The following is a 27,054-nucleotide window of genomic DNA, read 5'->3' as shown; positions in this document are numbered from 1 at the left end:
TAGTCACATCAGCAGTTGTGAGGTCTCAGCTATGGTTCTTAAGTGTTCTACCTTATAACAAATTTAGGAAGGATAGGGGCTAAAGGTCAAAGACTTCTAGCCTTGAGGAAAGACAGAAATCTCCTCTGGAAAGCTCACAGGGAGCCTTTTTGCAGATTAGGGTGAAGAAATGCCAAACCTACCTAAAAATAAAGGAATACACATAACAACTTACAGCTCACATAAGTCCAGGATCTTGCCAGCCAGATTTCTTATATCATAATAGACTGGGGTTCATAATAGATTATCTCATAATAGATTCTTCTAGGTCTTATTTAATAGCAGGCTCAATCATTGTTAATAAAAACATTTATTTTGCATTTTATACAGAACAACCTGAAGTCTGCATCCTGACTTGACAAGTCACCCAGGGGTTTACAGACCGTGTGTCCATCTCAACAGCGCAGTTCTGGGATCAGGGGGTCCACACAAACACAGGCAGGAGTTGTGAGGGAGGAAGGGGCGCAGCAGGAGTGTATGTCAATCCTTTCTTAAAGAAAAGGCAGCAGAGCATTCTGAGTCACTGAAACCTGTGCAGATGGGGCTTCTAAAGCAAACACTGTACTGGGAGCTCTCAGGGACAGGGCAGCCAGGGTAAGGACTTTGATAAATAAAGGGATATTTTCTTGTGGCTGGGGATGAGGAGGCTGACTATTTTTAATGCCCTTGGCCCTAGAACCTGATATTCAAAGGAGACCATGTCCAAACTTAAATAATTTCCCTGCTCAGAAAAAGGTACTAGTACCCCTGGGACCAGACCATGAAGCTATCATGCTGGTCATTCCCAAGTCCCTATTCTATGGCCCACAGCAAACTAAAATAAAGGGAAAAAAGAGGTCAGGGTAATGGACAAAACACTTAGTTCATGTGAAGCACTCATAAAGCCAAATGACTGGGAAAGGCCATGTATCAGACAGTGGTTTATACAACCTGCTGCAAGAGGTCTCTAGCAGGGACCAGGAGCAGAAGGTCTAGAGCTTCCTCAGCTTGATGCTCAGCACGAATAGAAAATCTCAAAGGAGGTATTAAACTAGTAGGGGATGGAACAATCCCAGATCTGAATTTTTATGGGATAATTTTAAGAGAAATAAAAATCAAACACTGGGTGCCAGTAACGACAAATGCCATGGCCTTTATGATCATCTGGTAGCTTAAAAAAATGCCCAAAGCAGGCCCAGCTAACCAGTAGACCTCACCAGGAAGTGTCTGTGCACATGGGAGAGGGCAGCGGGGCTTAGTGCAGCTGGCGACCCAACATTATTCCTATGGAAACAGATCGGGCAGAGTCCTGGTCTGCCGGCCTATTGAGGGCTGGGAAATGCAGAACCAAAAGCTCCGAAGGGACTGCAGATTCTCTGCAATCAGCTCTGACCCAGGGAAAGAGGAGCCAGATCTAACCCACACCACATGCATTAGTCCTGGTCATCCTATGATTGGTGGGCAACTCATACCAGGCAGGGGGAAGGGGTTGGGGTTAGGAGGCAAGGGGTCCCTTTTCATCTTTTAAAGTTTTAGTTTATATTGTAACCTCAAACTTACTATCCGTGCCTCAGATACAATTTAATCTTAAATCTTTAAATGCCCCCTGAAACAAAAGTATACCTTTTTTTTGAGCTCCCTCACTTCTGGTAGTTAGCTTCCACCTAGTCTCAGTTTTACCCTGACGCAGAGTCCACAAACTTCATCAGACCATCCGTGCTCATAGACTTGGGCCTCTCTAGAGGGAAGCCCAGGGCTCGGCTCCAGATGAGCTGTGCCAGCACACCCAATGCTCGTGACACCCCAAACAGGACTGTGTAGTAGTTCATCTCCGTCATGCCATAGTACTGTAAGGTCAAAGAGAAAAATGTTTTGTTAAAGGTCCACAGGTAGCGGCACATATAAATCCAGGACTACAGAACCTAACCCAGTCACCCTTAAATAGAAATGACACTTCGAAGAGTGTAACAATGGAAATTCTGAAGAAAGAACACCCCTTTCCTCCTCCCCACACCCCCCCAACCACAGGCAACTTGATCAAAAAGGCAAGGAAAGAGGTGTAAGAGCCCCTGCCCTGACTAGGGAGTGGATTTGGGGCATGGCAGAGAACAGCAGTGTTCTGTGTAGACTAAAGGGAAAGCAGGGAATGGGGGACTCACCTGAAGCAGCACCCCACTGTGAGCATCGACATTGGGCCAAGGATTCTTGGCCTTTCCCTGCTCTAAGAGGACATTGGGCACAATCTTGTATAGCTGAGCAACCAGTTTAAACATGGGGTCATGAGGAAGGTGTTTCAGAGCAAACTCTCGCTGACATGTATATCGTGGATCAGTCTTCCTTAGTACTGCATGACCATAGCCTGGGACAACCTGTAAAGAGCATGGGGGAAAAGCCAGTTGTATTCTCAGGTTGAAAACTTTGTCTCTTCTAAATTCTTTTTTTTTAAGATTTTATTTATTTACTTTTAGAGAGGGAAGGGAGGGGGAGAGAGAGAGAAAGAGAGAGAGAAACATCAATGTGTGGTTGCTGGGGGTTATGGCCTGCAACCCAGGAATGTACCCTGGCTGAGAATCGAACCTGGGACACTTTGGTTCCCAGCCCACGCTCAATCCACTGAGCTACGCCAGCCAGGGCTTTTTCTAAATTCTTTAGGGTAGACAAATAGGGGAGAAAAAGCTCCTTCTCTAATTTTGGGACCACTTCTCATTCTTTTCTCCTTATTTCTTCTAAACTGAGGAACTTGGGTCTTGGCCTCTTTCCTAGTCGCTAAGCATCTCTGCTTACCCGTCCTGAGTTGAGTGTGTTCCAGATGTAGTCTCGTAACTTCTCATCTGACACATCTTTACCAACTTCCTTCTGTAATTGTGTCAGCCAAACAAGCACTTCCTATGGGTAAGATTTGGGAGTAAAAGTGTGAATACACATACCAAGGAGAACATGAAGGTCAGAAGAAAAAAAGCACGGGAGTTAAGAAAAACAAGGAGCAAGAAAGGAAAAAGAATAGTCTTACCTGATTTGCCAGTCCATGTAGGGGCCCTGCCAGCCCATTCATGGCTGCTGCAAAGGACAGGTAGGGGTCTGAAAGGGCACTGCCCACCAGGTGGCTGGTATGGGCACTTACATTGCCACCTTCGTGGTCACTGTGAGGAAACAAGATAGGAGAATCAAGGCCAAGACAAAGAGGAGATTGTGGGGGAAGGGGAGTGAAAGAGGGTACAGGGGATAAATGGTAACGGAAAAAATATAATGTGAGAGGAGGGAAAAGGGGCAGATTGTGGAAACGCAGACTGTGCTGTTCTCTTATTTGTCACATACTAGCCTAGTTATGGGCTCACATCAGCCTACAGCCAGTCAGTTATTCATAAGCTCTTGTAAGAGATGTCCCAATCTCATTACTCGCCTTTGTTCACTAATCCACAGAGCTGGAGATGTTACTGGTTGATGATGCCTGTGTGCCAAGCTCCCTGACTCTCTCACTCCAGCTTTAATAAGCAATGACCAGAAGAGGGAGCTGCTGGAAAGCTAATGGAAAACCTAATGCGAGCAGCTAAAGCACTATCTTGTTCTTGGTGTGGTTGCAATTTCCCAAACCTCTTGACCTTCTTTCCTAGATCTCTTTCTTGCCTGGTATCAGCCCTTATGCCATTTTCCACCGCCTTGTCACCTACCACCTGTTTATAGAAGATGAGACTGTTAAGGGGCTTTTCTTAAAACTTCCACCAACCAGGCTATGGTTGCTGGATCTAGCTCACCTGTGGATGGTGAGGTACAAGCGCATGAGCTCAGTAAACTGAACATCGGTATAGCCTAACATGTTGGTGAAGTTGTGGGACCAGTCCAACTTAGAGTCAATGGCCCCGATACTGCTGCCTTCCCGGTACAGGTTCCGGTAAATCTTCGCGGCAACACAAGGTAGCTTTGCAATTAGATCCATACAGTCTTCGTAAATCAACTAAAGGAGAGAAAAGGAAAATGTAAAAAACAAAAAAAGAATTACCAACAAGGAATTCGGCAGGGATGCTATTTGTTCTCCATGGACCGGGCTATTTGGGTTGATGATTACACGCTGAGTGGTTACATACGGAACATAACAACAATCACCACCTAGCCGAATAACTATTACACCCCAGACACTGCAGTAGATGATTTACTCATACTACCTCAGGTATAATACATTAAAACACTATTCCCAATTTTTACAATTCTACAAAGTATATAATGACCTCCATTTTAAAGACAAGGAAACTGAAGCTCAGAGTATTCAGTTAAATGCCAAAGTCAGACTGTGAGCCCTTACATGTTTTTTTTTAAAGATTTTATTTACTTATTTTTAGAGAGGTGAAGGGAGGGAGAAAGAGAGAGAGAGAGAAACATCAATGTGTGGTTGCCTCTCATGTGGCCCCCACTGGGGACCTGGCCCACAACCCAGGCATGTGCCCTGACTGGGAATCGAACCTGCAATGCATTGGTTCGCAGCCTGTGCTCAATCCACTGAGCTATGCCAGCCAGGGCGAGCCCTTATATGTTTGATCACGATCTTTCTCGCTGTATGACTCTGCACTCAATGAACATGTTAAGACACTAGGTTTTAATACTTAATTTTATTTTCCACCTTTCAAAGAAAATTCACCATATGTGCCAAGATTCAAAATAGCGGCATTCAACCATTAACAGCAAAGCCTTCTGATTTTTTAAAAATGTTTATCTATTTATTTATTTTTATTACTATTTTTAAAAGATTTTATTTATTTATTTTTAGAGAGGGAAGGGAGGGAGAGGGGGAGAGAGAGAGAGAGAGAGAGAGAGAGAGAAACATCAATGTGCAGTTGCTGGGGGTCATGGCCTGCAATCCAGGCATGTACCCTGACTGGGAATTGAACCTGTGACACTTTGGTTCGAAGACAAAAATGTTTCTTTATTTTAAAAAGATTTTATTTATTCATTTTTAGGGAGGGAAAGGGAAGGAGAAACAGAAGGAGAGAAACATCAATGTGTGGTTGCTTCTCACACACCCTCTTACTGGGGACCTGGCCAACAACCCAAGCAGGTACCCTGACTGGGAATTGAACTGGTGACCCTTTAGTTTGCAGGCTGGCACTCAATCCACTGAGCCACACCAGCCAGGGCTATTTTTTTTGTTTCTTTAGAGAGAGGGGAAGAGAGGGAGCACAACAGGCTGAGAAACATCAATGTGAGAAACATCAATCAGTTGCCTCTGTATGTGTCCTGAGCAGGCAGGGGCTAAACTCACAATCTAGGTATATACCCTGATGGGGAATTGAACCAGTGATCTTTCACTTTGCAGGATGATGCCCAATGAATTGAGCCACACAAGTCAGGGCAGGCTTCCGTTTTTTAAGCATTTACTATAACAGGTACTGTGCTACATATATTATTTGCACTTTTTCTCTTTTTTTCCAATAATCCTGTAAGGTAATGTATTCTTCATTTTACAAATGAGGAAACTGGGCTTTACCAGGTTAAGCAACTTGCACAAGGTTACAAACTTAGCTAATGAGCATCATCTAGTTTAAACAATTAACTCAGGGCCAGTGTTGTTTCACTTACACCCTACTTTCCCCTCTTACCCCTCAAGTTATTATGAACTAATGCCAAACATCACTTATTTCAACATGTAAATATTTAAGCATGTTTATCTAAAAGGCAAAGGCCCTTCATAAACAAAATCACAAAACCATTATCGCACTGAAAAAATAATCAACAAATCCTCAGTATCATTAAATATCTTCCCAATATTCAAATTTGACTGATTACAAAGAACCCCCCAACATAATTTGATAAGGAATGAAAATAACCCATAATATGTCTCTGAAGTCTCTTTTTATCAATTTAGGTTTCCTCTTATGCTTTCCTTTTTTAAATGTGCAATTTATTTGTGGAAAATTACATCATTTCTGTAGAATTTCCCCCAGATTTTGCTGGTTATATATCTGTGATGCTATTTACCTGTATTTTGCCGTATATAATGTGCACTTTTTGCCTAAATTTTTGAGGGAAAAATAAGGATGCACATTATACATGGGCAATACTAATTCTGTATCTATATAAATGTTTTCACTTATTTTATTTATGCCTATGCATTAAAAGCATTAACTCTAGAAAGCAATAACAATATCTACATGCAAAATAATACTCTGGAATACAATAATCAGCTCTGTTTCTAAATATAAATAATTGAATTAAAAAATTAAAATGAAATTTTTTCCCCTGAAAGTTTGGGCTAAAAATGTGGGTGCACATTATACAGGGGAGCACATTATACATGGCAAAACATGGTAACATGTTCCTCTGTCCACTGCATTTCCTATGAACTGAAAGTTAGCTCTAAAGGCTCAAGTAGATGGAAGTTCATTTTTTTTAGCAAGAGTATTTGATAATTTTGTTGTGTTCATGTATTAAGAGAAACATAATACCTGGTTGTCTCTTTTTGTGATGTTAACAACTTGCTCAACTTTTACGTCTTAATTTTATCTTCTCAAAGGGATTTTAAGTTCCTTTAGGGAAGGTATAGGGTTTCAATTTTTTAAAATAACTTTTAAAAATTCTTCTTTCACCCACAGTTCAACGTATACAGAAAGCATGGAGTAAATACTTGTTAATTGACATTACATAGTGCTATCCTAAAGCTAACTGGTTAAAAGCTCCTACAAGAAGTCATGAAGTTTCAGGAGCTCTGTTGGAACTAAGAGCAAAATTCAAAATAACTAGCCTAAATAAGTTAATCTCTATGAAGTCATCTATACTCAGTTACTCAGCGAATTTTGTCAATGCCACCAGAATTCAGTGAGAATACTGTGGAAAGCTACTTAAGCAAAAAACAGTTAATACTTCTGCAAGTTCTCAGATTACTTACATCATAATCATACTATTCACTATCCTCCCTTGCAGATTTACATTCCCCAAGGAAGTAGGTTACTTTCAGAAGCCTACATCAAGGATAGGAAGTTCTAAGGGAACTTGATTCATCAGTAGAATGCCCAGAACAGAATCCCAGGTTAGGCAAACTGATATCTGTGGAGTATACACCAACTTGAAAAATCATTTGGAAAGTGTGAATGACCACATCATAAACTACAAAAAGAAGATTGTTTCAACATCTACCAGTGAGGATAAAGTTTATAAAGCAACAGGTTATCAGCCCTGGCTGGTGAAGCTCAATGGATTGAGTGCAGGCCTGCGAACATCGCAGGTTCAATTCCCAGTCAGGGCACATGCTTGGGTTGAGGGCCATGTTCCCAGTAGGGGGTGTGCAAGAGGCAACCACATATTGAGGTTTCTCTCTCTTTCTCCCTCTTTCTCCTTCCCTTTCCCTCTCTCTAAAAATAAATAAATAAAATCTTTTAAACAAACAAACAAACAAAAAGAAACAGGTTATCAGACCAGGTATGACAGTGTAGGGTCCTTATCCTGCTTTTTGTAGTGGTCAATACTGTGCAGTTAAAGAGTTAAAAACAAACAAACAAACAAACAAACAAACAAACAACCTGACAGAATCCTGGTCAGGTAGCTCAGCTGGTTAGAGCATTGTCCTGATACATCAAAGTTGAGGGTTTGGTCTCAGGAGGTCAGGGCACATACAAGAATCAACCAATGAATGAATAACTAAGTGGAACAACAAACTGATGTCTTTCTCTCTCTCTCCAACCAATAAAACAAACAAACAAACAAACAAAACCCACAACCAAAACCTGACAAAGAACTCATGCTCATTTATTCTTTAATAAGTGAAGACTGGAATGCTATTTAGCTACTTATACCAACACATTCATCTATAAAGCCTTGGAAAAAAGACATGAAAACATGCCACCATCACAGCTGTCTGGAATAAAGGTAACAAAATTGACCATAACCGTCATCATGAACCAACACCTCTATTGCTGGCAAAATTCTGGCCAAGTATTTAGCTATCAATCATTATTAAGAAGACAGAGAAGATGATTAATAGTGAAGAGACCCCAGAGTAGAGTAGACTCAAATTTGAATCTTGTCTCTACCACTTACCAGCTGCAAGCTACTTAATTTCTCTAACACTCAGTTTTCCCACTCAGTAAAATGGGAACAACTTCTACCTCAAGGGTTGTTCTGAGGATTAAATCAGATGATGAACAAAAAGCACTTAAGTATAATTGGCATGTTCTCAAAAGTTGTTAGATGTTAGGATGTTTTTATTATAAACAGCTTCAAGACCCACATATTGTTTATAGGCCTTACAGAAGGTGGCATTGTTAGCAAAACTTGACCTGTCAGCAAATCTTACTTATCATTAAATTATGACTACCTCACAATTAAACCATTGGTTGCATCAAAGTAATCTGGACTTCAGTGAAGTTAAGCCAAATAAAAGGGGACCTCTTTCAACTCAAGAGGTTATACTATCTAAAGCCATATGAACTGTGATGGAAGAAATGTTGCAGGCAAATGATCCTCTGCAATAAGATGAACTGATGATCATAGTAAACACTCAGATCATATATAAACTTAGTTTTCTGAACAGAAATAACCACTTGAATGCTGTCATATCATTCTTAAATAGTCCATGGTTAAATTAACCAAAACAGAAAACTGAACTGAAATAGTGTATATAACTTTTAAGAGTTACAAGATGTAGCAGCAGAAGAGCATTTAGCTCCACTAAACGGAAGCATTAAAACTTAATTTTTGTCTAGTGTGAACTCATTAGACACACTTTCTAAGGCCAACAAACACATCAGCACGGCTTATACTCTCCAGAACAATCAATAAGTGGCTGCGCACTGAAATGAAGGCAATAGAAAACAGAGGAGTACATCTTAGTGATTCAGCAAAGGACGGTGTGAAGCCGTGAGCATGTCTGGCTGCTGGGAAATACCTACAGGCATCTGTTAAAAAGCACAAAGGAGCTGTTATCCCCACTCCACGTGACACACAAGCCAGATGCACTGTGAGTAGTGGAGGCACTTCTGAGTGGTCAGTTTCTAAAAGACCAGTTTTAAAACACAACTGTAGTTCTTATGTGTTAGGGTGACCCACACAGTTAACAAGTGAACAGCAATTTACAATAAAAAGGAAAGGAAATACAGAATATTCAGGTTATACAGCCTTCTGAACCTACTGATATGCGGCTCCATAAATGCTTTAAGTGCTTGTAAACTCAAACACGCCACACCATTCCAACGCCTTCCTCTTCAATGCCAAACAGGCTAATATTAATCTCAAACTCTCCCTCTCGCCTTCCCCCAACAGCAAACATAATTCTCTATACACAGTTGGCATCAAATAAATATTGACCAACAGAATGCAGCAGGATCTGCCAAAGCCCAAGGGGATTTCATCAGCCCAGTGTACCACCGTATGGCCCACTGACCATTCTGTGTCTTGCATCACAGTGAACTTTTGGGCCTCTGTGGTGGTTGGGCATCTTACAGTCAAAAATCATTTACTATACCTGTTTTGTAAAAAAAAACACACAAAACTTTTCTGTTCGTATACTACCTGTCTCTGAATAAGAAACCAAAGAAAATAAGATGTCCTCCTACAAAGTAGCCAGAAAACTTATACCTTACCCAGTGTTTGAGAGTGTGTGGGCTACTGGAAAGAGATGGAGGGAATTAGATACCCCACACTGGGACAAGGCACAGCAGTCTTCTCCCACTACAACCACAGAGAACAGACATTTCATTTTCAGAAAACAAAGTGCATCATTCTGAATCCTCGTTCCAATACACTAACCACCCTCGTACTCCTGACAGGTATCTTGAGTTGGCTAGTCCAGAACTGCGGCCAATTGGCATCAGTCCCCCCCCGACTCCAGGGCTGCCTGGGCTGCCATTCTCCCCCAACTTGTGAGACCTCTCAAGGCTCTCCTTGAGGTTAGGGTGAGACTGCTGTGACGTCTTCCTCAGGGACCCTGTAGTTAAGCCACATCCTTTTTCAATCTTCCAACATGTGTATATATTACAGCAGGGTTACTGAATTACAATTTCTTTTTTATATGCGTATCACCCTAACAGAACCAACAATTTTGGTGGATAGAAAGCATGCTCCATATATCTTTATAATCTCAAAGATTGACAAAAAGCAGGCCAAAAAAAATTTATTAAATAACTTTCTGGCATAACTCAGAAGTAAATTTTCCTAAAGATTCTACACTCTTTTTCTTCCTTCACATTCAATTCTTTTGAATCCTCATCACACATCAATCACTGGACCAAATTTCCTACCTCCCAGTACTTGGTTCGGTGGATGCCCTCTGCATATGCTCGGGCGAAGTTGCTTTCACTGTTGAGGGCTGTAATGGCTGCACTGAATTGAGACATGGGGTGTAGATTGTTGGGAAAGTTGTCCAGCATGGTGACCACATGGGAAGGCAGAGCCGCCCTCTTTGCCCACTCTTTTGAGAGCCAAGATACCTGTGGAAAAGGAGACACTGCTCAAACTAGGCTAGGAAAAAGAAGAGAAAAAGACAGTGACAGTTGAGTAAAGAAAGTACAAGAGAATTCAACCCAATTCACTTATACAGCAGAACTCTGATTTGATTCCTTCCCCTCACTGTACCGTTCACTGCTATAAACTACCACCCACAGCCAGATCAGGATCAAGTGCTGGAGACAGAGAAATGCAGAGGGGAATGAGAAAAGCCAATGTCCTGCTCTACCTGTTCCTCTGTTGGGATTTTCCCAGTTACCAGCAGCCAAAATAAGCCCTCCGGCAGGGGTTCTTCCCCACCCTTAGCCTTGGGCAGCAGTTTCTGGCATTCAGGGATACTGTAGCCACGGAAACGGATGCCCTAGAAGGAGAAGGGTAAGAATTACAACCTGTATTTATTCGCCTGGAAATCACATAATTGACTGGTCCCACTCTTTATTAGCCACGTCATCAAATTACAGAACTTTTAAAATTTAAATCTTCACATTACTACTTACTTCTGCTTTGAACATTTAGTTTTATTAGTTCATTTATTTAAAAAGTAAGCTTATTTTTAAGTTATTCCATATATATGTATTTTCGACCTTTCAAAATATGAAGGCAGGTGCTTTGTTTTGTTCTCCTTACCCTCAGTGGTCTAGCCCATGGAGTGCACGATGACAGTCCATACACACAGTAATTACTGATGATTAACATGAGTCTCTTACCTCATCAGGATCGAGAACTGAAGTTTCATAGACCAACCCCTTCATGCCTCTCATGCCACCATACATCTAAAGAAAAAAAGAGGATGCAGCCAACAGAATAATTTAGGCTACAGTGTGTCAGTACTTCACGGGATCTTGGAGAGGTCATTTACCTCAGACTTCTAAAACTTCATTTGGGGACGACTTCCGAGAAGTTGACTTACTATAGTACGGACCTTTGCAAGGGAGAATGCTAACGCTAGAAATGACATATTTAAATTGAGAAATCACTACCTTTATTTGATGTTTCTGCTTCTGTTTGCTTCCTTTTCTTATTGAATTTTATTTTTCCTCCTGCCCACCCTCATTCTCTCCAACCAAAGTAAACAGAATGGGACCTATTACAGAGGAAGTAACTAGAGACCAATGGCTGGACACTGCTGTGGAATTGCTGTCTGAGCTAAACAGACTATTATTAGGGCTGGAGGAGAAGCCGCCATCCTAAGCTGTTCCACAGGGCCTATAGTTGAACTGGACAGCTGGTACAGCACCAAGTCAAAGACAGAGAGACCTGACTTCAAAAGACAGGGGGATGGAGAGAGGAATAGAAACTTCATTCATCCCTCCCATAGGTGAATTAAGTTAGGTTCCACTATCCAATCTGTAGAAAACAAGTCTAATTTCTAATTAACCTCATTAAGCACCAACATTTCCCTGTAAGGGACAAAATGCAGGGTCTGGCAGATGTAATGCCTGCTTGAGTGTGGTTGGTAATGTAGTAATTTATAGCTTTAATTTGAACATTTCACCTCAATTGCCTGGTGTGATATTGTTACATGACAGAATTATATGCGTATGATTTGTAATAAAAAAAAAAAAAAATGAGGGGCGTTATTTGTGCCGGACCCTGTACTTTTGAACAGTCAGTAAAAACAGCAGTACTTCTGTTGAAGCACATTACAGAGTTACTTTTCCAGCCAAAACCTCGCAACCCTTACCATGTCCACAGTGATCTGGCCCACCACTGTCTTGCCATGTTGCTGCCTGAAGGTCTTAAGTCTGGCTTGCTCCTTAGGTATCAAGTCAGCCAATACATCTTTCAAATTCTAAAAAGAGAAAAAGACAAGCTAAGTGATGGTCAAAATGTTGACTACATTTCCTGCAAAGTAGGTATATATGAAGACTGCTTTTTAGAACTTGGCTTTCTCTATCTGCCAGGGAAGATTGGTCAACTACTCTATACAAATGAGGTTAAAAGAATTAGGCAGAGGAAAAGGGGACTAGGAAATTGTTTTAATGGGTATAGTTTCAATTTCGGAACATGAAAAATTGCTGGAGATGGACAGTGATGATGGGTGCACAATAATGTAAATGTACTTATCACCATTGAACTAATACTCTTAAAAATTGTCCAAATGGCCCTGGCTAGTGTGGCTTAGTGGATTGAGTGCTGGCCTTTGAACCAAAGGGTCGCTGGTTTGATTCCCAGTCAGGGCACATGCCTGAGTTGTGAGCCAGGCCCCCAGTAGAGCATGCGTGAGAGGCAACCACACATTGATATTTCTCTCCCTCTTTCTCCTTACCTTTCCCTAAAAATAAATAAATAAAATATTTTTAAAAAATTGTTCAAGTGGTAAATTTTACAGTATGCATATTTTACCAATTTAAAAAAGATCAGGCAAAAATATTTGATATTCCCATTTCACTACTACTATTGAGTGATTTTTATTTTTTAAAAACATATTTTATTGAGTCCTGGCTAGTGTGGCTTAGTGGATTGAATGCCAGCCTGTGAACCAAAAGGTTACCGGTTCGATTCCCAGTCAGGGTTACATGCCTGGGTTGTGGGCCAGGTCCCCCGGTGGAGGCATGCAAGAAGCAACTGATCTCTCCTATATCCATGTTTCTCTCCCTCTCCCTCCTTTCCCCTCTCTCTAAAAATAAATAAAATCTTTTTAAAAATTCTCTCTTTATCTTTAACCTCTGGCATTTTAATTATGATATGTCTTGGTGTGGTCCTCTTTGAGTCCAACTTGTTTGGGATTCTCTGTGCTTCCTGGGTTTGCATGCCTATTTTCTTTGCCAAATTAGGGAAGTTTTCTTTCATTCTTTTTTCAAATAGGTTTTCAATTTCTTGCTCTCTCTCTTCTTCTGGCATCCCTATAATTTGGATGTTGGTAGGTCTGGAGATGTCCCAGAGGCTCCTTATACTATCCTCAGTTTTTTTAATTTCTTTTTTCTGCTTGCGGTGCTGGGTGAATACTTATTTCTTTATGTTCCAAACTGTTGATTTGAATCTCAGCTTCATTCCCTCCACTGTTGATTCCCTGTAGATTTTTCTTTATTTCACTTACTTTAACCTTCACTTCTGCCTAGGTCTTTTTTATGCCGTTGCCATACTCCATGAGTTCTCTGAGCATCCTGATAACCAGTGTTTTGAACTCTGCATCTGATAGGTTGGTTATCTCCATTTTGTTTAAGTCTTTTTCTGGAGTTTTGTTCTGTTCTTTCACTTGGGCCATATTCCTTTGTCTCCTCAATTTGGCAGACTCCCTGTCTTAGTAGTGTAGCCTACTGCAGAAAAGGCACCTATAAATTGTGTGGGGCGGAGCGTTGGGTAATCACCAGGGTGGGGCAACTTGCTTCACTGCTTTGTTGCTCTCTGGGGGAGGAGGGCTCAGAGAGGGGACAGTGCTGCTGCCTCGCTTCTGGAAGTTTCCTCAGCACTTGCCCTGTTTTCGGTCATTTCACTTTTTTCTCATGTGTAATTGGTGCCCTTCCAGCTGTTGCCCTGGTGCTGAATCCCAGAGTGGGTGGGTCTGCATAAGTTTTAAGTCTAGGAGGGCCCTTTAAGAAGAGTCTCCTGAATTTCCGGCAGTTTCTTCCGCCACCCCAACCCTCCCGGTTTTTACAGCCAGAAGTTATGGGGACTCATCTTCCTGGCACTGGAACCCCTCACTCCCAAGGTATCCATCCTGGGATGGATATCTACCACACACACGAATCTACCACACACGAATGTGGGATCGCCTATTCTACCGCCTCTCCACACCACTGTCTCCATGCCTCTCTGCCCTCCTACCCTTCTGGATGAATGTGGCTTCTTTAAATCCTTGGTTGTTGGACTTTCATACAGCTCGATTTTCTGATGGTGCTGGGTGATACTTGTTTTGAGGTCTAGTTGTAATTTTTTTCTGTAGTTGTGCAAGGAGGTGAAGCAAGTTTACTAATGCCTCCATCTTGACTGGAAGTCTCTGAGTATATTACTTCTTAAAATAGTAGTAATAGTAATAGTTATAACCACAGTAACAATAACAATAACAATGAACACCTCCAGAAGATACTCAGGATAATGATGAGTCTGGGTGGCAGCCAAACTATCCCCCAGCCCTGACCCAGGGTCAAGCTACTCAATGAATCTCAGTCCTCATTTTCAATCCTTACCGTGGAGGAAGCACTAGCATGCCGGGCAGCAAGAACAAGACAGGATGCATTCTGCAAAGAAAACACAAAAATTTATGCAATAGTTACCCCTCTCTCTTATGTATTAACAAGGAGTGACAGTGACTTAACCTTTCTCTCTTCATCTTAGCCTCTAAGAATGGTATGACAGCATGACGTTAGAAAGCTGTAAAAAGCTCTGAATAGCTTAGAAGGAGTTACCAAGTCTGGAGGCAGCAGTCAGTTTAAATCTGCTTCTTGCATCCAGAACTTCATTAGCATTTCCTGAAGGCAGACTCTCCTCTCTCATCATCTGGGTTCCAGGGCTGCGCTTTGTTAGGCACAGAGGAAAGGTCAGAAAGGCTGTTGTTACAGAGCACCCAGTCTATCACAATCTAGCTGTTAACAGTTCTGAGTGGCTCTGAGAAAAGCAAATGAGGAAACTGACCAATGACTTAACCCTGCTGGTAAGGTCCCTCCTGTACTCAGTCTTCTGGCAACACTTCACTCCAGTCAGTCTAGGAGAGCACACAGGCAGAGGCAGCCTTTCACAAGACTACCTCAAATGCTCCTGGAAAAAGCAGAGAAGACAGAACATCTACAAAGTAACAACTGAGAGAAGACTACTCAAAAACATCAATGGAAACTAGGAAACTGGAAAATCTTCAAAGTGCTGAGAGAATAATTAAGCTACAGTCATGTACCCAGGTGATAAAATATCTTAAAGTGGGTAAAATACAGACCTGGCAGATAAACAGCAGCTGAATGTTTATGGCTTATATACCTGCACCCAAAGGAATGTTTTCAGATACACTCTGGGAAAATTATCCAGAAAGATAGACCTGCGTGTGATTCCAGAAGGCTGTATATCCCTCACTGCAAAGCCAAGTGACATAACTAGCCTATTTCTATGTTTAGAGGTAGGTCCCCTGCCCCAAAGAGAAAGAGCTTCTATGAGATCAACTGAGTTGCAATAAAAAGTTCCCTACTGCCTCTGAAAATACAACCAGCTGTATACTACACAGCACCTATCCCTGGTTTTAGTTAACCATGGTCCAAAAACACTACATGGAAAGTTCCAGAAATAAAGAATTCCTAAGTTTTAAATCTCACGCCATCCTGCTGCGTCCCACTGGGATGTCAATCACCCCTTTGTCCAGCATGTGTGTCTACACCGAGTACACTCCTGCTCCTTCATCACTTAGCAGCCAGCTTGATCATCAGATCCACAGCCAAGGTATCACAGAACTGTCATGCAAGTAACCCTCATTTTGTTGATACCTAACGATGGTCCCAAAACATAACGAGTAGCAATGCTGGCAACTGGAATATGCCAAAGAGAAGCCGTGAAGTGCTTTGTTTACACAAAAAGGTGAGTATAACACAATAAAAGATTTTGAGAGACAGACCAGATTCACATAACTTTTACAACAGTGTATTATTAAAATTGTTTTACTATTAGTTATTGTTGTTAATCTCTTACTGTTACTAATTTATAAATTAAACTTATGGGTCTGTATGTTTAGGGAAAAACAGTGTACACATGGTGCAGTACTATTTGTGGTTTTGGGCATCTACTGGAGGTCTTGGAATGTAACCCCTGTGGACAAGGGTAACTGCTATACTAACCAGCTAAAAGAGCTTTAGACAGAGATAACTTTTCTGCACAAGACTGTTTTGAAAATAAAATGAGACAAAGTCGGTCCCAGATTCCTCATCTATCATGTGGTGCTAATAGCCACTGCACAACTCACAGGGTCATTCTGTGATAAAATGAACTCGAGAGCGCTTCAAACACGGACACCAGTGTGGTGACTGCTGAGGGGAGGGAGGTGTAAGGGGACTAACAGGTAATATAAAAAAATACATATTAAAAAAAGCACCTTGAAAACTAAAAAGATTACATACATATAAACTAATTCCAGAGCAAGTCTACAGTTTTTCCTCCTTTTGCCAAAAGGCCAGAAATACCTCTTCTAGTAACTACTGCCTTACTGAAAATCATTTGAACCAATGACATTGTATAAATTTCAAAAAGCTACATTTCTAGGATGGGGATTCAGTAGGGGCCTGAGGCTTTTTGGATTTTAATACCCCTCTTTCTGTTGTGGTAGGACTGAGGACCGAAAAGGGAAATGACCCTTTAGAAAAAGGTTAGTTTAAAAAGAATCAATCCAAAGCTAAATTCAGAGAGCAGAGCCAAACTAATTATGTCCCTAAAGCAAAGGGGGAATGCCGCAACTTGTTACCCAGGACTGTCTTCAACTCCTTTCATTAACTTCTTTTTAATAAGATTTTATTTGTTTTTAGAGTGAGGGGAGGGGAGGGAGAAAGAGAGAGAGAGAAACATTAATGTGTGATTGCCTCTCACATGCTCCCTACTGGGAACCTGGCCTGCAACCCAGGCATGTGTCCTGAAAGGGAGTTGAACCAGCAACCCTTTGGTTCACAGGCCCGCACTCAAGCCATTGAATTACATCAGCCAGGGCTCATTAACTTCTTAAAGAGTTTGCTGTCATTCACTGAGGGCCATTTGGGCGAGAAGTAAACAGCTCTTTAGCCTCTTTACCCTACAAGGGGCAAATGGCACTAAAGAACTAACTGCCTACTGTTCCTAGTCACCAAAAAGTGGACAAGAGAAAACATGTAAGTTCAAACTACTGTTTTACAGAGCTAATAACCATGTCAAGCTACTCCATGCTCAGTGGTCCCACCTATCCCCTATTACAGAGGCCCCAACAGAGGCCCCATCTCCCAGGGACTACATCAGCTCCGTAACAAGCCTTTGAGAAATGCTGCTGTGGTTGGCTCTGTTTTTAGGGGCTACAGGGAAACACATCATCTGAGAGAAGAAAGAAATTGAAACAGCTCCATAATAGATCATTTTTCTCTTTCTTCATTTTTGTATTGTGGCTCAACTACAGTTATCCCCATTTTCCCCCCATTACTGTCCCCTGCCCTACCCACCCCCTACCTCTGGCATTCAATCCTACCCCCAACAATGGATCCTTTTTCCACTTTTAAATCACCTTTAAGTTTCTATCATGGCTGGTTGCTTCAGGGGAAGGATTACAAAAAGAACAGTTTAAGGTTAAATCTTTTTTTTAAGGGTTAAAATTAAAAATCTATGCCCTGGATGGTGTGGCTCAGTGGATGGAGCACCAGCCTGTGGACTGAAAGGTCACTGGTTCAATACCTGGTCAGGGCACATGCCTGGGTTATGGACCAGGTCTGCAGTTGGGGAGCATGTGAGAGGCAATCGATCTATGTTTCTCTCACACACTGATGTTTTTCTCCCTCTTTCTACCTCCTTTCCCTGCTGTCTAAAACAATAAATAAATAAAATCTTCTTTAAAAAAATAAAAGTAAAATTTTTTACTTACTGATTTTTAGAGAAAGGGGAGAGAGAGAGGGAAGCATTGATTTGTTGTTGCACTTATTTATACATTCACTGGTTGATTCTTGTATGTGCCCTGACCAGGGATACAACCTACAACCTTGGTGTATCAGGACAACACTCTAACCAACTGAGCTACTGGGCCAGGGCTAAGGTTAAGTCTTAGGGGGAAAATCCATAAAAGATCAACAGAATGAGAGCCCAGATCTTAAGATGAAAATGGAAATTACCTCAGATTGGCGGTCTTTCTTCCACCAATATGAACGTAAAACAAAGCTTTTTTCCCCTTGTGAGAGAAAACTGCTAGAATCAATGAGTGGCCCTCTTCTTTTAATTAATTTAAGAGTAAAACAAAAAACAAAAGAGGAAATCAGAAAGAAAGGGTGGGAGGTCACTTAACAAGGCTGAAAGGATGCAACATCATTAAAAGGAAGCAGAGGGGTGATGACTTCCACTTCTCAGACCTGTTCATGTGAATGCTAATTTAAGCAAATAGTTAGGGAAAAGGAATCTGGAGCTAAACTATCACCTCACTTTCACCATCAGCAAAGTCTTAATTTCCTTTGTAGAGAGCATCTCTGTTATTTAATGAGAAGCCTCAGGAGTAATTTAGAGAGCTGATCTCAATGGTCCCTAATCTCCATCAGCAACACTTCTTAGCCAGATCTCCAATTTGCAAAGCAATGCTCATTTGTGGAGACCTTGGTTATGTGGCTATAGAATAAAGCTCATGAATGGGAGTAGGGGGGAGAAAAATGTACTTGAACAATGATTAAAAAAAAAAAAAAAAAGAACAAAGCTCATATATTCTGTTTCTATTACTCTTCTCTGCCGCTTCTTGGTTGTGTGACCCTAGCCACGTCATTTAACCTTCCTGAACTTCAGTGTCCTTATCTGTAAAATGGGAACAGTAACAGCACCAACCTCAAATGATTGCTGAGGCTTAAGTCAATACAGGGTGAGGCAAAAGTAGGTTTACAGCTGTGAGTTTATTCTTGTAGTATAATTTATTATTGTATGTTCCACATGAACAACTGTACACGTACTTCTGCCCCACCCTGTCTTACGAAGCACTTAAAACCATGCCAGGCACATAGCAAGTGCTTTGTACTTGTTAGACAATAATTACATAAAATGAAATAGTATGGCCACTTTCTCACACCCTTCAGTGTAAGGTTTAGTCATATTTTTAGCTAACCCTGCAGCTTAGGAAAAACTAAAGAAATCAGAAAGATTTTAAAGTTAGCAAGTCATTGGTATGACCACTCGAAAGGCTAGAACAGGAAAAATTTCAGTGAGGGCAACTTTACCTAACTATGTAGAAGACAGAGACATGAAGTGGAATCAGGAACAGAAACCTGGTTTCTAGCCCAGCTCCATTACCAAATAACTGAGATATCCAAAGCCAAGCAATTGACTACTGTTTCCCTTTCCTTCTCCATACTTAGGCTAACACTCAAGCTACTTAGCTCAAAGTCCGATTCTAAGGCTCCAACAAGGACTTATGTAGAAGTATTCAAAAGCCTTGCTGTTTAAAATATGACTGCCTAGCAATGGCTTCGCATTACTTGGAAATCCTTAGAAACACAGAATCTTGGGCCTCACCTAAGACCTATGGAATCACTAGGTGATTCACATGAACAATAAAGTTTGAGACACAACCATGGTCCAAAGTGTTAAGCTAAGGAGCAGAGGGCAGAGTGTAAAGGGCCTGGGACTTGGAGTTAATGAGGGTCAAGTCCTGACCAAGTCCCAAGTCCAAATATTGCCCCTACCCGGCTGCACCACCCTGGCTGTCTGGCCTGACACCTGTGAGTGAGGAAGGACCTTCTTTCTACCTTATCAGGTTCTTTCCACTTGTCTGGTAATTAAATCTACAAAGGACAGATTAACAAGAGAAAATAACCAAATTTAATACATATGTACACATGAGAAGCCCACCTACACAAGAGATGCAGAGACAAAAGGGAAAATGAGGCACATCTGATGCCTGCACCAAGGACCACCTTGGGGATTCAGAGGGGAGAAGGAGAGCAGATGTTCAGTAATTAGAAGTTTGCCCTGCCCTCTATCTAGATAGGTCACAAAAAGACATTTCTGGTGATATTTATTATGGGCAAGGGCCCTAATTTAAATTCTTTAAGGGAAAAGTAAATTTCTTATGAGCCTGCAGTGTCTTGTTGGGCTTTAAGCTCAAAATAACTTACACACTGAAGTGGCATGTTTTGGTGAGGCCTATTCTGAACCTCTGCCTGGGGTGTCCAACCTTTTGGCATCTCTGGGCCACACTGGAAGAAGAAGAGTTGTCTTGGGCTATACATTAAATACGCAAAAACTAACAAAAACTGATAAGCAAGAAAAAAAAATTTTTTAAACGGTTTTAAGTAAATTTACGATTTTGTGTTTGGCCTCATTCATAGCCATCCTGGGCCACTGGCCACCCTGCCTTGGCTTTCACATCTCTAAACTGGTCATAGTAAAGCATCCAGAACAGGGCCTTCTGCACAGCCTAGCTGGAGAAGTATCTGTTTCTCAGAAGTGTATCGACCGACTACCTCCTGCCTCAGGTGTCACAATTCCGCCCTGAAACTGGATCCTAAGAAAGAGGCAGGCAAGCGTGAGGAAGGGATGAATGGATAATTCCCTCTAGCTGGGAACACAAAATGAAGTCCCAATTTCCTTTTTAAGGGCTGCAGGACCAAGAGAGGAGGAGTCAGGGAGAGGAAACAAATTCAACCTTCATCTCCACCAGCAGAGCAAATGAGTCTAGACAGGCGATGCTGGAGGACTGTTGCACCCATGGCTACACACCACATTTCCTCTATGTCCTGACTGCCAAAGAAAGCTGCTGAATAGTGCTGTACAGTACATTCAGGCTATACTCACTGATGGGACAGGCAGATTACAAACCTCTGAGTCACCCCTGATTTTCACCTCCCAGTTCCTCCCCCCATTTTGGAGGCGTTGGCAACTGGACTTTCGGTTTCCAGTTGCACGCCATGCGTAGAGCCACCCTACTAGAACAGCAGCTGTCAGGTTAATTGGGGAGTCACCTCACCCAACAGGTCAGCTCCTTCACGGGGAGATGGAGATAGCTGCTTCCAAAGATGGGGGTATCACAATCACTAAGAGGCTTTTTCAAACCTGCTGCCACCCTTGCAAGAACTCTTCTAGTGAATTTGCTAGAAGTGGGTTGTAGCTCTCAAATATGCTAGGATGGAAAAACACAATGAAAAGAATGCCTTAAAGGACCAAAGGGAGAAAAGGACTAATAGTACATGCAGGGAATTCTGCCAAAGGCTTGCCTGTCATGCTTCAGGTATTTCTGGAAAAGGGCACTGGCCGAATCACTTATCAAAAATCAATTAAAGTGACTCCCTTCTCCCCTCAATTCTGGCAACTGTAGCATTCTATTTGGATAAGCACTTACTCAATGTAGTTATTTCTCTCTTACTCATCTCGGCCTGTTATCATCATTAGTCCACATCTAGGTCCAAAAGGGTGGTCCACACCCTTACTCTACAGGGGAAAAGCAAAATTGTCTTTGATCCTCCCTCGCAGATACATTCAGAGTATGTCCTGCCACATATCCGGGAACTCCAACTTTAAAAGCTTGAGAGAGATGCTCTGAGTTTCAGAGTCCTTGTCCTCCATCAACAAAAGATCAGAGCTTGCCAAGTTAGCAGAACTGACTTAGCTGATGAAGCAAATATAATGCACTAATAACTGCTAGGAAAAATCTTGTGCTACAAAGGCTTCCAGTGCAGAGGAAGGACTTGCATTAAAGGAAAAAGAACGCACACACAGGACAAAGGCTCTTCTCTCCCCAGAACCAGGTCAGAGAACTAAAGCCGTTTAACATCGGTGTTTCACAATGGTGGTATTGGAAGTCTGCCTGCACCTAACAGGCCAGCGAATAGCCTAAGCAGAACAATCAGATTTCATACTTTGACCCCCTTCATACTGAAAATTTCCTTATTCATTCTACCTGTCATTTTCTTTTTTGAATTTTCATTATTGATTTGGAAGACAGAGAGACACACACAGAAACCTCGATTTGTTATTCCATGTATTGATGCAGTCATTGGTTGATTCTTGTGTGTACCCTGATGGGATCCGACTCATAAGTTTGGTGTATGGAGACGATGTTCTAACCGACTCAGCTACCCAGCAGGGCTACCTGTCATTTTCTAGCAGACTCTTCCCTACAGGTTTGCTGACCATCCAGCAAGGAAGACAGCAAAAGACACCAATTCAGCTTCAGAAAAAAATCAAAAGTTCTAATTCTTGTCTCAGTAGAAATCCCTACTGTTCTTTAACAGATATTTGCTGAACTTCTATTTATTATGTGCCACACTAAGTGTGCATTTGCGAATAATATATATGGGATCTGTCACCTTACTCCTTTCTCAGAAACTAGAAACTAGTTCTGTCAGTTCTACTAGAAGTTCTTGTATGTTTTAGCTTCTAATGCTTTGCTAGAGGGATTTACAAGAAACTTTTCATATAGTATTTGGAAAAAAAAATACCTATGAAGACAAACCTAAAGATAATAGCCTAAACAGATTATTAGTTAGAATAATTACTTTTGAAGTCAATTTTTTAAATAATCACTAATTCCAAAAAAATGCCCGAACATTCACGAAGTTTCATATGAACATTCAATCAAGTTAGAAACAAAAAGGGCTGCACGTGGCCCAACCTAAACAGACCACTGGGTATCTTCAATCATTGAAGTACTCGAAAAAATGCAAGTTTCCAGATCCCATCCCACCTTTGCTGAATCAAAATCGAAAGAAAGGATTTATGACCGTGCAAGCTGAACAAGCATCCCAGGTGATGATGTCTACTGTGAACTTAACAGACCTTTTAGAACGATATCCTTTAAAAAAGAATAAAGTGAAAAATAGCCCTGACTGGTGAGGCTCAGTGGGTTGGGGGTTATCCCACAAACTGAAAGTTCGCTGGTTCGATTCCTGGTCAGGGCACATTGCCTGGGTTGGGGGCATGTGAGAGGCAACCGCCTGATGTTTCTCTCCCTCTCTTTCTCCCTCCTTTCCCCTTGCTCTAAAAATAAATAAATAAAACTATTTATTTTAAAAAAGCTATGTTAAAAGAAATATAGAAATCTAAGGAATTTGGGCAGTTGAGGGAAGAAATGACAGTTAAAGTCAGATCTTAAGAAAGATCTATCACTAAAATAGCCTTTTTTTTAAAGATTTTACTTTATTTTTAGAGGGAGGGAAAGGGAGGGAGAAAGAGAAGGAAAGAAACATTGATCAGTTGCCTCTTATACACGCCCTGTTCAGGGACTGAACCCAGGAATGTGCCCTGACTGGGAACTCCCACACCAGTCGGGGCCCTCACTCCTGTTTTAAATGTTACATCCTACTCAACTCTATCACATAAAGCACTGACACAGGACAGAAAGAATTAGTGTGTGCCTTAAGAAAAATCCACCAAGTCTGGTTTCCTGCCTTCTGCCCACTTGGATTTCAAGAACTAGGAATGCCAGCCTTTTCTTCTCTATTATCTACTTCACTATGCCTTCCCTCACCCAGGCGTTTACCTGCTACCAATCTAAAGGCCACTAGGAAGAACACATGCAATCATCTTGCCACTAGCACTTGATGAGGCTTTACTCTCCATTTTTCATCTCTGGTCCATCTAGTAAGCATCAAGGAATTGCCACTACTTTGGGTAGGCTGATAATCAAAGTAAAGGCACAGACATCTGAGCGCTTGCTTTTGAAAGTTTTGGGTTTTAAGCTTCAGTAACATTTCACAGAACAAAACTGACTCAGTTTTACTGAACCCTATATCAGACTAGAATTTATATAGAAGAGGTTACAGGTGTAGGCCTGGATAGGTATTAATTTAAGTGTCTTGAAAAAGTCTAGCAATAATCTAGAAACACTTTTGGATTGATTTACTCCAAGTTATCAAACACCCTAGTTTGGAGGAGAACTGTCAATGGTACAGGAAGTAACTAGGGTTGGCTAAGCCACATCAGCATTCAGTCCAGAAGTGAATTGGTAGCCCCATGCCAATTCCCAGCCTAAACCCAAACCCAGATCACCTGTGTAAAGTCAGTGTTTTCATCACAAAGCTAAGCCACCAACAGCTAATACTAAAGCCACTGCATCGTACAAATTCATCTGGATAAACAAGAAGTCAATCTCAAGGCTCTGAATAAGGCTAGCTCTCCAACTCAGGTGTTCATCATTAAGTTACATGAAAAAAACAGAATGACTAATATTTGTGTCTCCTAGCAAGGTTAAAAAAAATCTCTCTTCAGAAAAGTGAAACTATATATGACCTTGAGACTTAAAGTGGTCGGGGTCAGTTCTCCCATGTCAGAAGACTATTCTCCCCTCCTAAAGCTTAGTTTCACAGGAAGAGTAAAATTGAGTACCAACTAAGCTGCAGGCTAACCTGGAAAGCTCAGACGGGTGCTAGCAATTCTGACAAACTGAAAGGCTTCTTAGTATCCTGTCCTTTCTTCTTAAGTATCAGGAAATTTTCAGTCCTGAGACAGTTGGGTTTTGCTAGTTTTAGGGGGTCAAAAGCCTTCTAATGGCTTTCTATTTATAGGTTTCTGGGATCCTCAGGTCCATCTTTCACAGGAAAGCAAAATAAAAATGGTACTACAGTTATGTAGCCCTGTCATCTCAAAAGCTTGCCGAGCTTCCCCAGAAGCATAAGAAGCAAAATAAATTCTAAAGCCTTTTTCAAATTCACTAAAGCGTTAGGCTATCTGCTCTGGGTTAGCAGCTCTGCAATGAGCCAATTATGGTGTCCCCTATTCTGCCAAAAACACTATGTAGAACTTGCTCCTTGTCCCAGGAGGCTTCCTTACCCTGTTGCCTGGCAGGAGAAGCAACAGTCAAGTAAGACACGTATCTCACAAGTGATCAGCCTCCACCAAATGCAAATTCTACAGACTTCACCTCATTTGCCAACCATGCAAGGTAACACACAGAAAGCCAAAACCATCCTAAGGTTTTCCTTAACTTCAGGTGCTGGCAACTTTAATCTGTCTGCAAAAGGGGAAGTAAAAGTTCTTTGCAGAAGTCAAGGTCACTTGTGGAGCTGTCCCTGTGTGGATTAAAGAGCTGGGACTCCCTCAGCATAGCAGTTTCTGTTTAAAGGGCCACATTACCCAGACACAAAAGTACTGACAATCTGAAAGCACCAACACCTGCAACAATACTCCTATGATCCAAAAGGCAATAAAAGTCAGACAGGCCCCCCAAAATGAGAGGAATCTCTCCTGGGTAGAGCAGATTTAAGAGCAACAGCAAAACCTGGGTGATCGAGTAGTAGGATTGGACACACGACCTTGGGATTACAATCTCCTGCTCAGTTATCTTTACTTAATGGTCTGCTGTCTGGAAGAACAGTCCTTCCGGTTCTTTCTGCAACCATATGAGATGTTCACGCATGTTTTATAGAGGTGCTCCACCCCACTCAAGCCCTCCTATTTAAAGAGTAAAGTGAAAGAGTCCCAAGGACAAAGAGGACCCGAGTCCCATTCCCATTACTCTTGCAGGAAATACTATGGCTTGGTCACTAAGGGCTTAAATAATTGGGGTGCAGAAAAGGAAACGGGCAGCCAGAAACTGACAAGACCCTCCTTACAAAACAGAAGCCGGAATCAACCATCGATCCAGCTCTGGCCCAGTCGAGGGAGCACATCTGTTCACCCAGCCACTCCTCATATCTTCCACCCCCCCCACCCCCAAGCAGGCTCTTTCCCTAACTCCGAAGGAACACAACACCTATATTCTCTATGGGCGGATCCTTCTCCCAGGACCACGCATCACCCTCTTCCACCCCAAACATGCGGGTGGAGAGTACCCTCTCCAGGCGCACAAAACCACATTCTGGGGGCAAGTGGGGAGTGACCACTTCTCCTGCAGGGGCCGGAAAGCCAGCGTACCACATGGCCCCGGGAGGTCCGTGAAAGGCTGGCGGCCAGCCAAGAGCAGGGCCCCTTTAAAGCGTGCTGGGGCGCGTACGGGTAGGGGAGGGAGACCCCGGGGCTTGAGGGCCGCAATGCTACAGCCCCACCCAGGGACCTCGCGCTCCCTCCTACAGTTGCTCACCTTGGCTCCGATGAGCCGGGCGGCTGCAGTGAGTAAAGCCATGGCGGGAGAACTCGGGAATCTGGCGGGGAGGGAGGGAGGGGAGAGAGCTGCAGCAGGAACGGGAGCCGCCGCCGCTGCACCAGACGCCGCGCCAACGGGTGGACAAGGTTGAAAGGAGGCGGCCGAGGAAAAGGATAGACGAACCGGCGGCGGCGCCCAGCTCGAGGTCCTCAGCAAAGCCCCGCCTACAGCCCGGAACCCACGTTTGCCCCTCTCAGGGAACTCGGTCCGGGCTTCGCCATTGGTCCTGTGTGGAGGGGAGGCGGGACCTGAGCCGTTGACAGCAGTTGTGGCGAGAAGGATTGGACCGTCGGTTTAGGCTAATTCAGGATCGGGCGGGAGTGATGGGAGCTTGTTGGTGGCTAAGTATGTGCCTGATAACTCAGTTAACTTTCTTCCTCGGCTTTTTTCTTGCCCAGAACACATTAGGGGTTGTTTGTTAAGTGAGTATTACAAAATATTAGACCTTGAAGGCACTCGGAAGCCAGCCCCTTAATATGTTATCACAGCAATTCATCAGTATCCGCTCTTCCTACCCCTTTGGCGTGCTTTCTTGAATGTCTTTGGTCAATGTCTTAATGGCCAGAGGTGACATAATGTGGATACAAGGTATGATGCCAGAGCCTGCTGCTTGGTGGAGATCTTTTGAGGTAAGCAGAGGCCATGTTATTTTATAGATTCTAACAGACCATAACTGACAGACCATAGGTGGAGAAGGAAAGCAAAGGCAAGAGCCTGAATATCCAGTGCTCTTTGTGGGCTGTCAGTTTTTTGCTTAGTGCCAGGAAATTCAAGTCTTACAAATGCCTCCTTAATGTGGAGGCTGCCAGGACAGGCGAGAGCCTCTGGGTCCTGACATTAGTCTCATTGCTCCTCCAGTCACATAACCCCCTAGAAGCAGCCCACTTACTCCACTTCTAGCTGTAAGATCAGGAGCT

The 27,054-nt window shown here is 42.4% G+C and overlaps 1 protein-coding gene across 1 annotated transcript; it reads right to left on the bottom strand.

The window, feature by feature from the left end:
- Positions 1-330: 330 nt before the first annotated feature.
- Positions 331-26,294, bottom strand: CS (citrate synthase). Its single transcript, XM_028531599.2, has 11 exons — positions 26,075-26,294; positions 14,574-14,624; positions 12,128-12,235; positions 11,151-11,216; positions 10,673-10,804; positions 10,239-10,427; positions 3,771-3,970; positions 3,029-3,158; positions 2,803-2,904; positions 2,178-2,387; positions 331-1,865 (listed from the first exon to the last, which is right to left on the bottom strand). The coding sequence occupies exons 1-11, from the start codon at positions 26,114-26,116 to the stop codon at positions 1,695-1,697; spliced, it is 1,401 nt and encodes a 466-aa protein (XP_028387400.1). The 5' UTR covers positions 26,117-26,294; the 3' UTR covers positions 331-1,694.
- Between the last annotated feature and the right edge of the window lie 760 nt (positions 26,295-27,054).

Source organism: Phyllostomus discolor, chromosome 2 (assembly GCF_004126475.2).
Source record: "Phyllostomus discolor isolate MPI-MPIP mPhyDis1 chromosome 2, mPhyDis1.pri.v3, whole genome shotgun sequence".
Taxonomy (NCBI): domain Eukaryota; kingdom Metazoa; phylum Chordata; class Mammalia; order Chiroptera; family Phyllostomidae; genus Phyllostomus; species Phyllostomus discolor.
This window is presented reverse-complemented; position numbering and strand designations above follow the sequence as displayed.